The sequence below is a fragment of the Cheilinus undulatus genome, linkage group 11 (assembly GCF_018320785.1).
Source record: "Cheilinus undulatus linkage group 11, ASM1832078v1, whole genome shotgun sequence".
NCBI classification, from domain to species: Eukaryota; Metazoa; Chordata; class Actinopteri; order Labriformes; family Labridae; genus Cheilinus; species Cheilinus undulatus.
Window position 1 is genome coordinate 29,160,855 of NC_054875.1, and position 14,992 is coordinate 29,175,846.

Sequence of the window (14,992 nt, forward strand, 5' to 3'; positions counted from 1 at the left end):
AAACATGAACAATTGCTTTACAATTGCATTCTGATGTAACAAATGTTTTATAGCACACTTCAAAACACACTTTAAAACACACCTCTCTCAGCAGCGTGCCTGCAGGTGACTCAAGAACCTGTTCAACAGGAGTGTCAAAATAACACCACGTTTCATTCAAACTGACTTAGCCACGTCTGAACTCTATCAAAACAAACCAGTTCATCATTCCACAAGGTCAAATTTAAATGCAATGTGTGCTAGCTCATCTTCTTGTTATATGTCTAATGAAAACTCCCTATCCTCTCTAATGCAAAGGTAGACTTGTAGTAATCTAACACAAAGACTTTAACATCTTGACATAATGGACATTTACAAAGCTCAGATAAAGACTTTATAAAGGGGACTCCTCCAGGTCTTGAAGTGCAGACCAGACATAAAACTTGTAAAAATCGCCTGACAGGAAAGGGGTCAATCACATCACAGGCCTGTTGTCTACACACACATTTACACACAAACGTCTTCACTAAAGCCTTCGCAACAGCAGGACCCACACATGACCACCATTAGAAAAATCAATGTGACACTCTAGCAGGCCGGGAACAAGCCTGAAGCCCCTGAATGGCCTGGAACTGAGTCATGCTGTCTCTCTCACACACGGGGTAACAGGATGAGACAGAGAGATGGAGGAGGAGGAGAAATAAATGGGATGTTAGAGGTGGGTGCTTACGGGACGACTCAAGATGTTGGCTGACTGGGCGGTTGGTCACCTTGAGAAAGTTAACGGCCAGATCTTAGTCCACACTTTGACTGATCCACTGACTAATCTGTTATAAAATATCATCTCTATTAACCAGGTTTCTCTTACTAAGCACAAAGCATGGGACAACTGCTCACATGAAAAATGACACTAACTGTATGTAAGGGTTTATGTTGGAGCTATTTCATAGAAAATAAAACTGCTTTAATGTCTTATTTATGCAGCTGTGGGCAACTATGAAAATAGAGAATGTTGCCTGTAGATCTGCACAATAGAAGAAAAATATACAATGTGCAATGATGACATTCAAACTGCAATGATTATATGTAGAGCAACAAATATGCAAAAATTAAACAGTGTATGTTAGCTATAACTTGACATTTTTATTTGCTGTCCTTTTCACAATATCCCCTCCTTTTGCATCTATAACAGCCTCCACTCTATTAAGAAGGCTTTCCACAAGATTTTGGAGCCTTTTTGTGGGAATTTGTGCCCATTTATAAGGTCAGGCACTGATGTTGGACAAGAAGGCCTGGCTCTGAACTCATCAAACCATGTCTTTATAGTCCTTGTGCACTGGGGCACAGCCATGTTGGAATAGAAAAGGGCCTCCCCCAAGCTGTTGCCACAAAGTTGGAAACATAGCATTCTCCAAAATATCTTGGTATGCTGAAGCAGAAAGATTGTCCTTGGCTGGAGAAAAGGGGTCTAGTCCAAACCCTGAAAAATGGCCCCATACCATTATCCCTCATCCACCAAACTTCACAGTTGGCCCAATGCAGTCAGGCAGGTAATGCTCTCTCAGCATCCACCAAACCCAAACACGCACATCTGACTGACTTTTTTTCCCCAACATTAATGCCAGTGAAAGAGTTGCTGTTGTTCCTACACGCTTCCACTTTCTGATAATATCCCTTACAGATATTCAGCAGGGATGAAATTGCTAAGGTGGCATCCATCACAGCACGACACTTGTAGTCATTCAGCTCTTCAGAACAGCCCGTTTTTTTTTTTTTTTATCACGAATGTTTGCAAATGGAGACCGCATGGCTAAGTGCTTGATCTTTTACACCTGTGGTAATGAGTCTGACTGAAACACCTGAATCCAATAACAAACAGGTGTGGCCTAATACTTTTGTCTATGCAGTGCAACATCTTCCCTCAAATTCAAAGGAAATCCACAAACTTTCTTTTTCACTTTTAACAGGGAACTTAAAAATCAGAGGGCAGCTGGTGGCTAGCTTTGAGCTTCTTCTGAATGTTTTGTCAGTCTAGTGTCACTTCATAAAAAATGTTATCTTAGACAATTTCCAAAAAGTGCTGGTCTAGGCCATATCTCTTTAGAGAACAAAATACAAAGACTCATGAATCCACCAAGATCAGCGAACTTGGCAGAATTTTGCTCGAAGCATTGGCAAGGAAAAACACCCCTTTAACAGGCAGACACCAGGAGTAGAACAAGACTCATGATGAATGGCCATCTGCTGTGACTGTTTCAAAATGGGGTGAAAGCATTTTATTAAGGCTTCAGTCCAAGGCTTCAACTGTGGACATGCTGACTGATGAGAAAAATCTTTATTGTTGGGATAAATTCAAACATTTATGATGCATTTATTGCAGATGTTCATTTCACAATAAGGATGTAAACACACTTTATTACATAAGCCTACATATTAAATTGACCTCTTGATTACAGGAAATAGCACTAAAGCAGAACCAAAGCAAATATTAACACAAGACTTAATGCAAGCTAACTAACACTGTGACAGGGGTGATGCTTGAGTTAAAGTCTCGTGGTCAGTCTGAAATACTGCAGTCTGTCACATAAATAGTTATCAGAGTCTGAAGTTGTACACAGCATAAAAACCCTGACTGTAGTCTATTTAAACAGTTGTCTCAATACAGATACATGGCCTAAAAGAGTATAAAAAATGAAGTGCTTTCAAACTCGTACACTTGTAGAACTGCAACAGAGCACATCACAAAATGCAACGCATACTTGTTCACATTAAATACTGACATAAACTGCTGTAGTCTGATAGCAAACAAAGCTTCTCAGAGCAAGGCTCCTTGTAGAGATCTAGATCTTTTGTCTTAGTTCCGTAATGAGAGCCATCTTTTGGCTCCAGAACAGCTTTTCATTTGGCACCATTTTGGCTTTTTATTGTCTTTAAAACAACAAAAAATGGAAAAAAGGAAAAGTCTTACAAAAGCATCAGCTCTTGGAACCATCTTTTCTGCAAATGATCAAATCACAACTCTCTTGAAACTTTGCGTCTTGAGCTGAGTAGTCATTTTATTATGACCAGTACTTGTCAAGATTTAGGGCCTGCGTTCACAGCTGGCACTATTTAACTAAGGAGTGTATCCAAATAATGCATTAATGTAGTGGTACCCAAACTTTTCAGCCCAGGACCCCAAAAATAAAGGTGCGAGCTACTGGGGACCCTTACTGTACCTGAAGGTGGTTGAACACAGCCATGAACATTCAAGAACAGTCATATGTTGACAAGGCCACACATAAGGGGGGATAAAGGGGAGAGCTTTACCCTGAAACATAACCACTCTTACCAAAGAAGCAAGTACTTTTTTTACTAATTTGTGTGGTAGATAGCCTTCTTAAAAAAGGGTTCAAATCCCTTTTGTTCAGAAATAAAATGGGTTAAAAATGGCTAAAATAGGTTAATATGTAAAATATGAAAAAAATGGTGAAAAAGGTGGTGAAATTGGATTTTAAAAGTAGCAAAAATTGGTTAGAAGTGGAAAAGGGGTGATAAAATTAGCAAAAAATAAGCAAACAGTGGCAAAAATTGGTTTAAGTGGCAAAAACGGCCACAGATAGTGGTAAGGGGAATTAAAAATGGCTGAAATGACTTTAAATTGGCAAAAATGGGTAGAAAATTAGGTGAAATGGGATGAAAAATTGATACTAACTAACAAAAGGGGTAAACTTTGAAAGAAAAATGGGCAGAAATTGGCAGAAATGCGTTAAACTGGCAAAAATGAGCATATCAAATAGTGAAATGTGGTAAAAAGTAGTTAATAGAGGCAATAATGGGTCAACAGAGGCAACAATGGGTGTGATTGTTTTGGAAGTGGCAAAAACAGGCAGAAAAAATGTGTTGGAAAGGGTCTGAAATGGGAAGAAAATGGTGTTTAATAGCAAAAATGTGTTAAAATTGGCAACATTGGTGGGAAAAAAAAGATATAAATATGGGTTAAAATTTAACAAAATTGGTGTAAAGTGGCAACAGCTTTGTTAAAAAAAAATATTCTTAGTTTATTTATGGCATTTAGCAACCCCCTCTTAGTGTCTCGCGACCCCCATGGGGGTCCCAATCCCAACGTTGAGAACCCCTGCATTAATACATTATATAGATGTACATCTTAAAGTGTCACTTGGTACTTTATCACTCATGACACAGTAATAATTCAGAATGAAAACAATCATTCATTTAATTAAAGATAGCTGAATCTGTAAAGCTGGATTTACCTTTTAAAGACTTCCTCAAAGCCCCTTTTCTGTCCTGTACATTCAATTTCAAGACTTGGACCGCCCTCGATGATTGAGGTTAGCATTAACACTCACATTATGAATATGATATTTCCAGTTAAAGCCTTAAGCTACCACAGAGCAGCATGGGGTCTGCATAATATGCACAGCTCTCATATTTCTCCCCTCAGCAGGTGACAGGTAAACCCACTAATGAGACAATCTGAACTTGTGGCAGTCAAACAAGTTCATAAAAGTCAGTGAGAGTAACAGCAGCTGAAAAAGTGGGAACAAGAGAAGCGGGGTGGATAATATTCTCAGCGACCTCCTCCCTGACTCCCTGGGCTCTGTGTTTATCTAACACAGAGGGGAGATGTTTACATTGGCCTGGTTAAACACAGACAGGCCCAATAGCTTTTGTTAATAATAAATAACCTAAACAGCCCGCCGGGATGTCCATGCTGGAGCAGGGAGCTGGCACGCGTGGACCACCATTGCTCCTCTGCATCTGTGGAGGAGACGCTGACCCTCTCTGGATCGCATACGGAGTGTAAAGATGGAGACGTTTACGGAGATGGAAAACAAATTCCGAAGACAGAGGTGGAATTCAAACTTAGAGGAATGCTGTCCCAGTTTATTTGTGATGTGGTTTGTTTTCATTAGATCCTCTGATGATTTGATGTCAGCAGTATTAAACCCTTTTTGACCCTCCCATCGTAAACACAAAAATAAGCAGAGGGCGTGCGTGCTGCTTGGATTCCCATGTGGAAGGAAACGAGCTTAAAAAGGGTAAAAAAATTAGATATATTTCACGTGATGGCAGTTGCAGGGAGCACTAAAGCCGTGCGTTGTGTGTTGGGGAGGGGGCAGAGGCAGATTTTGGACAGTGTGGGAGAACTGCAAAATAAGAGCACGGCCTTGGGAATGAATGTGAGTGTGTGTGGGAGAGAAATGATACACCGCTGGACTGCCGGAAAAGGAAACCCAGCCAGAAGGACGGCAGATCGATTCCTCCCCCGAGTCTCACAACAAACACCCTCTCCCTCTCTCTCTCTTTTTCCTTCCCCCTGCATAGCTCACCTCTGCTGCAGCCTGATATCGTCCCATCAGCACTCCATCTCTATCACTCTCTCTGTTTCACCCCCCTCCCCCTTTCTTTGTCTGCATGCTATAGCACTTTATTCCACAGGCCTCGGCTGCAACAGATCTCCAGAATCAGACAAATCTACTTCAGAGTTTGGTTCACACAGAAACTCATTGTGGTTATAAATGGAAGGAATATTAAGCCTAACGCCCCAGATCTGTCATCTCATCAAACACAAAACATGTGAACAATGATGTGGACACGGCAGATAAAGAACGCACAAAGAAACAACAAGAAGAGCCCCTCCTTTGCGACAGTGGTGGGGAAAAAACTGCAGCTGGGAGATGTGTCTTCAAATTAAAAATATCTCTGCAAGAGGAAACCACAGTGACACACTCTCTTCATCAAACACCTACATCCTCTCAGGCAGATGGACGCACAGAGCTGCAGATACTTTCAACACATCTGTAATCTCATGAGCTCTGCATCACACACTGAAACCCAACTGCACACTGGTATAATTTTACCCACTAACACAATTAAGTAAGAAAGAGCATGAAAACCTCCTCTAAACTTTTTGGGAGTGTCATCAATAGGGCTGGGAGTGAATATTGATCAGGCAATCATTGAGCCAGTAGTGCCAGTCTTAGAAAACTCTCAGAAGCATCAAATTCATCACAGGATCATTGTTTCAGTAGGTACATGATGTGTGTCGATTAAAGTGTGGCTAAAGTTAGCAGCTAGCTCCGACAGCCTTAGTTCCTCTTCGCAGATTAATATCATGCTTAAAGGGGTTGCTCATCTCTTCTGTTGAGTTTGTAATACATGGGTATGACCCTCAAAAACCTACATACAACTTTATTTCCATTCTCTAGTTCAAAATACTGCCCTACCATGTAGGGATGAACGATTTGCAAAAAAAATCTAATTGCAATTTTTTTCCCCAAATATTACGATTGTGATTTAACATGCAATTATTCTTGCATGTTAAAATGGTAGCTTAATACCGCACTGCGCCCCTAATACCGTGCTGCTCCTATGACATGCTACATGCAGATTCGTAAATATTGTGCCATCTAATTTGCTTTCCAAATGTAGCCGTTTGTTTGGCTACTTGCATGCATCCGTAGTTATTCTCTTTTTAATTTATTCATAATAACTTTCTATATTAATCTGTATTTTTTAAACAGATTGCTTGTTATACGAATGTAAAGGTTAATAACTGCATTTTATGTAAATGTTGAGAAATTAGTGAGTAATCATGTTTGATTACTGATCTTAAAATCAGTGAAAATAAGTGTGATTGGGGCACAGATGGCCTAAAAGTTAGGTCATGCCCCATGTACGCAGCGGGCTACTTTCCTGCATGTCTCTTCCCCACTCTCTCATCCCTGTTTTTTGACTTTATCCACTGTTCCCCTATGAAAAAAGGCATTAAAAGGACAAAAAATATATTTGAAAAAATAATAATTGTGACAATCCTTCTCGCTGTTATTGATCTGCCCTACTGCATATGGTGCACAGCAGTGAAAAGAAGTTCAAAGACAAAGTGTTTGTCAGTAACTAGGGGTCAACCAATACTGGGGGTGTTTTGGTGCCAGTTATTAGGCCTACTATTTAATGAGTTTGAGAACCCATATTTGGAATCGATATGTATTATTTATGAGAAACAAAATGTACTCAATGTAGGAAAATTAAAGTTGCATGGTCAAAAAAAAAACAAATGAAGGAAAATGAAGAATTTAGCAAGAGCTCTGCTACTCTGCTACTCTACTGACGTGAGAGATCTCTTGCCACGAGATCTCGCGAGATCAAAACTCCACGAGATATCTCGTCGAGGTGAAAATCATCTTGCCAGATCAAGATTACCCAGACATCAGGAGCAACAGCTCTCCTGACAGAAAACAACACCTAACTGAAAGTTATAAAAGATCACAAACATGCCTTGGACATTTTAAAATTGTTGTTTTGCCAGCTAATGAAGAAACGGAGCTGATCCGTGACCCATTAATATTACCGCTCCAACCCCCACCCCCTCCTCCGCGTGTGCTCCTCAGGGCCATACATGATCCGAAAATGTATAATAAGTTCATCATAATGGTCCAAAATTACAAAATGCTGCTGCTTGAAACCTGTGCAGTCTCTGTGAGGAAGATACAGCTTTTAGTTTGTGTATGCGCGCAGACTCACTCATAGTGCTGGTATCTGTGACTTTGTAACTTTGATTCAGTCGCTGCTTCCTCATGTCTCCTTCTCGTCTCACCGTCTGTCAGTCACACATCCATCAGCTGTTGGTTGTGCGTATCATCAGTCAGGAACTTAACATGATGTGGAAAATAAGACCGTTTCCCAACTTCCACCCAATTATATGTGCTAAGCCAAAATGGAATCTAAACCCTCCAATACTGCCTTAATTTGTCTGTTTCGTTGGGTTTTTTTGTTTTGACTGTTGTTTGTGTTTACTCTATCATCATCACTTGGCATCCAAACATGCTAAAATGATGTTTCAAAAACAGGTTAAAAGCACTTCTGGACATCGTTGCTGCGTGTTGCAATGTACATCTTCAGCTAAATTTAACTCGTCATTGACAGTCAGCTCAGGCAACTCATGCAAACAGCGAGTAAACCGCAACGAATTTGCCATCATACGCCTTTCTCTTCTCCCGACTGGAAGTGTGGGAGCGGTCTAATGCCAAATGCAGAAGCAGTTCGTGCATAGAGCCCATACTCCACTTACTTTTGTTTGTTTGTACAGCCAATATTTACAGCTGATACAGGCAGATTTTTATAGCCAAAATATTGGTTGTAAATATTGGCTGAAATCTTCATATCTGTCGATACCCATATCAGCTTTAACTAGAATGGCTGTCTGAGGCAGCAGACCCACGCCTAAGCAGCGCCACCAAGGAACTTACGCTCCCATTGATTACTATGGTGTTCAAAATTTTGAAGTCTGACAAAAACTGAATGGGTGCGCAGATCATCACGAAAATCGAACTGATTCTTCCCTGTCACTATCCCCATATTCCCTGAAAGTTTGGTGAAGATCCGCCTTTCTGTTCTCGAGTTATCTTGTACACATACAAACAAACAAAGATACGGAACCCTTTCCATAACCCCCCTGCCGATTTCATCGGCGTGGGTAACTAATATGTCAGCTGTTAAAATCAGCCTATAGCTATCAACTGTAAATATCACAGTATATTTGAATATTTTTGTGCAGTTTTAATATGGACCAAGTAACCTATGTCAGCTTAAGTTGCCCTTTGTTCATCCTAATTCCTTAAACTGTAAAATGTGTTCTATTGACCGAAGCTTCAGTTCTGAAACACACATCTGAATATCTGTAGCCTGTTGATATAGGCAAAAATTAATTTACAAACATCAGCAAAGGCAAAAGACAAAGTGCACTGCAATAGTTTAACTATCCTAGAAATGCTGTAATGTGACATTATTGTTCGTGTAGCAACATCCTGCATTTTGTTACCTGAGGACAACTGTTAAAAGAAGTTAAGAGTGTGTTGCAGTATCAGTTATCAGAGAATTGCTGTAACACAATATTATAATACTGTGAGCAACATTTTGCCTTGTGCATTGGTCCTCAACTGGAGGGTCGAGACCCAAACATGTGTCACAAAGTCATTTCAGTGGGTCGTGGATGTGTGCCTGAAAAAACTACGAGGTAAAAAAATCTATAATGTGCTTTTATTTGAAGGATATGTCTTAGTCTTTTTTTTCCATCACATCTTTTATTCTATCGTTAATCCAAACGGCACCAATTTTCGTGAAAAACACTGTTATGATTGCGACGCTGGACCAGGTGAGGACCACAGGTCTAGTGTATTTTATGTTGGATGCAGTGAACAGAAGTAAAGAGATGAAGGGTCTTGCAGTACATCAGTTATCCGCAATCGCTATATCATGATTTTACTGTTATTACAGACCACGTTTCATATTTTATCGGGTTGTATCGTATAATAAAATATCAACTCATATCATATTGTGTCATATCATGTTGCACCATATACTGTAATATTATAGTTTCATATCATATCATGTCATGCCTTATTCTGTGAGTCCTTGATGTCATGATGCCAGGACTTTAATCTCCAATATGATGGTAAAAATCTCATGATATCAACACAGCAACAAAATCAGATGTACAGAAAACCCAATACCCCAAACTCAATAACCAATATCTAAGTGAAACATTGCCACTGGGCTTCTTTGGTCCATTTAGAGACTTTGCAGGTGTTTGCTTACAATTGTTGGTGAATTCCTTTCTCCCTTACGTACCTGTCTTACAAAAAGAAAGAATTTTAATAGTTTTGATAGGCTTCTTGATATTACAGAGCATTAAAATCAAAACTACATCCATTTTTTATCGTTTTCGAAAACTTTGACAACCTTATTTCCTGCTCGTCCCAACATTCGTTCATTTTGTGGTTAGTCTGGTTTCAAGTCACAAACCACTACTGATACGAGTGTGATTTAGTGTGTCTGTGTTAGTGAGGGTTTCTGCGTCAGATTGGGGCAATTGTGAGGTCACAACTCTCTCTCCCTCTCCGGGTTTGGCACGGCTTGGCTCCTATTCTTGCCGTGTCAGCTCAGAGCATTAATACTCCTCTTAGAGTTTTTGTGAGGCAGCTCTAACGAGCAGAAAGAAAAATACTCTTCCTTTTGTTTTGGAAGACCCCCCTTTTTTTGCAGCTGCCCTGTTGACAGCTGGCTAAAGCATTTTGGAATTTGAATCCTGTGTGCAATGCAAGCCGGGGCCGTTTGGAAACAACTTGAAGAAAACCGCAGATAGTTCAGAAAGAAGACAGAGAAGAGGACTAGTCTTTGAGTCTGAGAGAAAGTCACTTACCAGTGGCTGAAACCCCTTGCATCTTGCACAAACTTCTTCTCTTCGCCGGTCTTTCTCTGCTGATTCCGTCCTTTCCTCGGAGGAAACTGGCAACAGCAGCGGCGGCGAATATACTCCACGAACTACTTCTTCAGAACCTCCTTTTTCCTGTTCGCGGGCGAAAAATAATTCACCCGCTAAAGAAACTTAATGATAGCCTAAAGGGCGCGAGAGTTTTTGACCCGGGTCATTTTAATGTGCAGAATAAACCCAGTGTAGTCGGTCATGTAGTCCTCCTCTCTCCTCCCTCTTCACAAACTCTTTCCTCTGAGCCGCCGCTGGAAAAAGCGCGCGCTCCCGAAGCGAGGCGCGCGCACGAGTACCCCATTCATTGAGAATAGATGCTATTTACAGGCGGATTTAATTGGAAACAAACAATTTCCCACTTAATCCACTCCTATGACTCCCAGTATGACTTAAAATACGCACGTACGTTCATCTACCTCCGTTTAATCGCCGGTTTTACCTCTAGTTTACTATTTTTCAGTGAAGTTGCATGACATGCCCCTCGGCCCAGGCATGACATGAATCGTCACGTGCAGCCATGAAAGGGATGATGTCTATTTAAAGACATATCTTCGGTTTGAAACGACAACAGCTGCCTATTAGAGTAGAAAAAAAGGAGCCTAACAGGAGGCACAGTGCGTCTCCATGTCAGCTCAGACTTCTCCTGATCTCTCCATTGATTATCTTGAGTCTTCAGTCAGCTGCTGTAGGCTGCCACTCTGGATCTTTGTACACAGCAATAAAGAGATGACAGATTGGGAAAACAAGTCCTGGCTCTGCAAATTGTCGTAGTCATAAAATTCTGCTTCTTTTGTTTGAGTATCCAAAGTTTAAAGTCTGTCAGCCCTTATTACTCTTTTGTGCGGTCATTCAAGGTCAGCTGTGTGAACTTCCACTTTTCTTGTCTATAATGGTGGCTATTAAAGTTTGATTGAGGAGTTTAATCTGATTATCAAATAGTCTGAAATGAATAGAGATGCCTTGTTATAACTGACAAAGGCAAAGAAGACCATCAGCACAGAGGTGGAGGTTCTACTTCTTTGTTGGCTGAAAACACTGCCGGGGGGTATAGGTGCAAGATAGAGTTCTGGTTAAATGGTTAAGACCAACAATGACTGATACACTGACCTGTACAATTCAGGTAAGGTGAGATTTTTAGTAAAAAATAAACGTTTTTACATATAATCGTATGATCAAAATAAGACAAGACAACCTGGCTGCAACTGTTCATTTCTGACAGCCACTCTCTCAGACCATTCATAATATCAAATTAATCTTCAAATTTGGGTTAGGGTAAGGGTTAAAGTAGAGATAAGGATATCAAAAGTTAAAACTTAAAAACTGAACCAGAAAACCTGATTACAAATCTGATTAGCTATGTTGCTAATGTACTTATGTAGTTAATGTAGCAAAAGCTATGCTCATAAAGCAGCTATGTAATGTTTGTATCTACATTATCTAGCTCAGTAGTTTAGCTTAAGCTATGTTTGCTAAAGCTCAGGTTTCTAAAGGTATCTTGGCTATAGAAAGTGGAGCTAAGCTACATAGCCAAGCAGTTAAAGATAAGCTCACAAAGCAACTATGTAAGCTATGTATCTAAATTATCTACAATGCTAAGTTAGCTTTGGCTACATTTCCTAAAGCTGACATTGCGAAAGCTATCTTTGCTATTGGTAGCGGAGCTACATAGCTACCACAGCTATGTAGCGAACCTCACTAAACCTAACATCACAAAGCAGCTATGTAAGCTACGTAGCTACGTTTGCTTAAGCTTTGTATGGTAAATCTAATTTGGCTACGTTGGCCTGTGAAGTAACATTAATTACATAGCTAGCATAGCTATGTTAGCTTTAGCTAAAGAAAAAAAAGCTAAAAAATGTATTGTCCTCCTCCATCCTTATGCTCTTTTTGAGATGTCAGTGAGTTGCATAGTGATCAGCATCATCTGAACATCAGTACTGGCCAGTGTGACCTGTTGACAGAAATTGGTAAGTAATGTTGCATGCACAAATGTCGGTAGCCGATGTTTCAATGACATTTCAAGAGTAGGGGCTATACAACAACTTTAATCAATTGAACTGCATAGTTAATCTGAAACAAGAAAACAGGCACGAAGAATTTCAAAGAAGTCAGTTAGTTGGCTAAATTGTTTTTTAAGCGGCCTCAAATTTCACAATTGTAGATTTTTACAAAGGCAGATTAGTTCAAACTCACGTCTTTAAATTGGGAAACAAATATGTTAAGTTTTATTGTTTTTAAGTTTTCTATTTTTATGCAATGGAGAAGCCCAAGGCAGTTTTTATAAATGAAGTGTTTGTCTAGTCAATCACTAGAATGTGCTGAGCAGTGGTTACAAGACTGATTTAACAAAGATGTAATAAATGGTGGCATTATGGCCAAAAAAGCCTGTCAAGTCTCAGGGGCCCAGCTCAAATAAATCTTTAGCATGAAGATAGATGTTCCAAGTTGTAGTAGCAGATGTAATATTGTTGGCTATGCAAACAAATCTGGAACTCCCTGGAAAATGTAACTCCCTATAACAATGACAGAAACACTGGAGGGTAATTTCCTAAAACCAGTCACTACTTTTTCTGTGACAGGAAATCCTGGAACCATTTATGGGATTAAGGGTCAAAACTGACCTCGATAGCCAATGAATGAGCAAAGCATGGACTAACGCTTTAATTAAATCTATCATCTGGGAAGCACTTTCTTTTGTGAGGATTGTTCTATGCATTCATCCTGGGTGAAGTTTAATAACTACAACTTTACCGTTTGTTTGTGTGGTATGAGTTTGGGATAGGAGCTTTGTTTGTCAACTGATTGTGTCACTAATCTCAGTCACCCTTCCTTACCCATGCCTGAGTGTGCATCTGTGCAGCCCCTCCCTCCTTTTTCAGACACGTGTCGACTCAGCCACGCATCATTAACCCCTTTTGTGGCTGCACGCTTTTCATCTGCCTCAGACGACAGCAGGGTCTCTGATGATAATGGCTCCCTGTGCTGGCTGTGTAGGCCACCTCAGTGACCTGTTCTCCTTTTTAATAAATTAGGTCTATAAATCACCTCATCCCTTGCTGATATCAGCTGTCAATTCATTACAAAAGCTGTGAGACTTGGCTTTGAATTTGAGGATGTAAAATACTAAAAAACAGGAAAATACCACTATTTGGTTTGATTTTTCCTTGTCTTTGCTTTACAGAAAAATCCCATGCCAAGTCAGAGAGGCTGAGTTTTTTTGTGGATGACTGAACTCGTGTTTTAAATAGACCAGGGCCCCCGGAGCCCCTGTTAGTGCCTCCGAGTGTAAGGAGCTGCCTGTCAGCCCGTCTGGGAGCATGCTGGTCCACAGAAAACAGACCACCAAACAGCCCCCTGGGATACATCCTCTCCTCCGCTTCCCTGGGGCTCTTCCACTCATAAGCAAAGAAAAAACAGTGAAACAAGCATTCACAGAGAGGGAAGGAAGAGGGGAAAAAGAGAAGGGGGGACTAAGTGAGGAAAGACAATTATAAGAGTGTAAGGTGAGCATCCGAGCTGAAGAAAAGGTGTGAGAGTTGACGCAGGGAAGTGTGAGATGAGCCTTAGAAACTCTCACAGTGTAAATACTCCAATCATATGACTAATAACACAAGAAAAAGGGTGCCAGTATTCATCCTCACCTCCTTTTAAGGTGCAAATTAAAGCCTCACACTGATTGAATCAACACCTCATGTGTTGACGAAGATAATGCCACGGTAAACCTGCTTTTTTAAGACACCACACCAACAGTTTCAGGGAGATAAAACATGAGTCACACACAGAGAGGGAGGACACATACGCCCTACGTCCAGTGTCAGGACTCAGGAATGTTTGAACAAATCATGCGGCAGAGCTCACGCTCCACAACTCTGTAATTTGTTATCATCCTCTGTGGTTTTATTCCATTTTCAGTGGATCTGTTTTTTGGAAATGTGTGTATAAATGTGTGTATTTGAAATCCATGTGAGGCATGGGTGCTGTTAAATCAGCTGATCCCTGCTTTTGGGCCCTTCAGGCTCCACATGGACTCATCACATGACAGCTCAGCCAAAAAGACAAATCTTTGTGTGTACAAACACTCACTCTGACTCTTTTAAGGCCTTGAGCAGACCTCCAAATGACTAGGGTTTTTTTTAGGACTCAAGGCTGCTCATGAGCTGTGTTACAGTGACCCCATGTGGTGGTGTGTAATAGTCCACCAGCTTAGATATGAAACATCTGCTCTGCTGTATAATCACAGCACCTGCATATTAATAAAGCAGCTCTGATGCCATGGAATGAGGCCCACTGACCCAAATTCCTTCTGCCAGATGAGCCCTGTGTGGGGAGAATATAAGAGGAGACTGGCACCAACAAAGCCTCCACTGTTACTACGCTGATGTCACTGAAAATGACCTCTCCCCTCTGGCTCTCATTATTAATACTCTGTCATTCAGATTCAATCAGAGAGGCAGATGGTTAATGGATTTCACTGGTTCTAATGTGATAAATAACAGCATTGTGTCTGAAGGGATTTATGCAATTGATTCTGTAATTGATTAGTCATTTCCTACAGGACTCAAAGGTTCTTGTATGCTTTTCTTCTGTGAAAAGCCAAATAAGCTAGACAGAAAAAAATTGTCACTATTGAAATACTGTTGTACAAGTTCTAAATGAGTGTTGTAACTGCATAAAAAAAATTCAATGAGTGCTGTTCATACGACATCCCTGGGATTCTTCACAGTGTGTATCACTCCACCAAAG

General features: G+C 40.5%; 1 protein-coding gene across 1 annotated transcript in view; it reads right to left on the minus strand.

Moving 5' to 3' along the window:
- Positions 1 to 10,454, minus strand: part of fgd (faciogenital dysplasia) — a 98,471-nt gene extending 88,017 nt beyond the window's left edge. Inside the window, exon 1 of the mRNA XM_041800205.1 lies at positions 10,184 to 10,454. Coding sequence (XP_041656139.1) covers positions 10,184 to 10,205 — 22 coding nt within the window. The 5' untranslated portion in view covers positions 10,206 to 10,454. The remainder of the gene's footprint in view (positions 1 to 10,183) is intronic.
- Between the last annotated feature and the right edge of the window lie 4,538 nt (positions 10,455 to 14,992).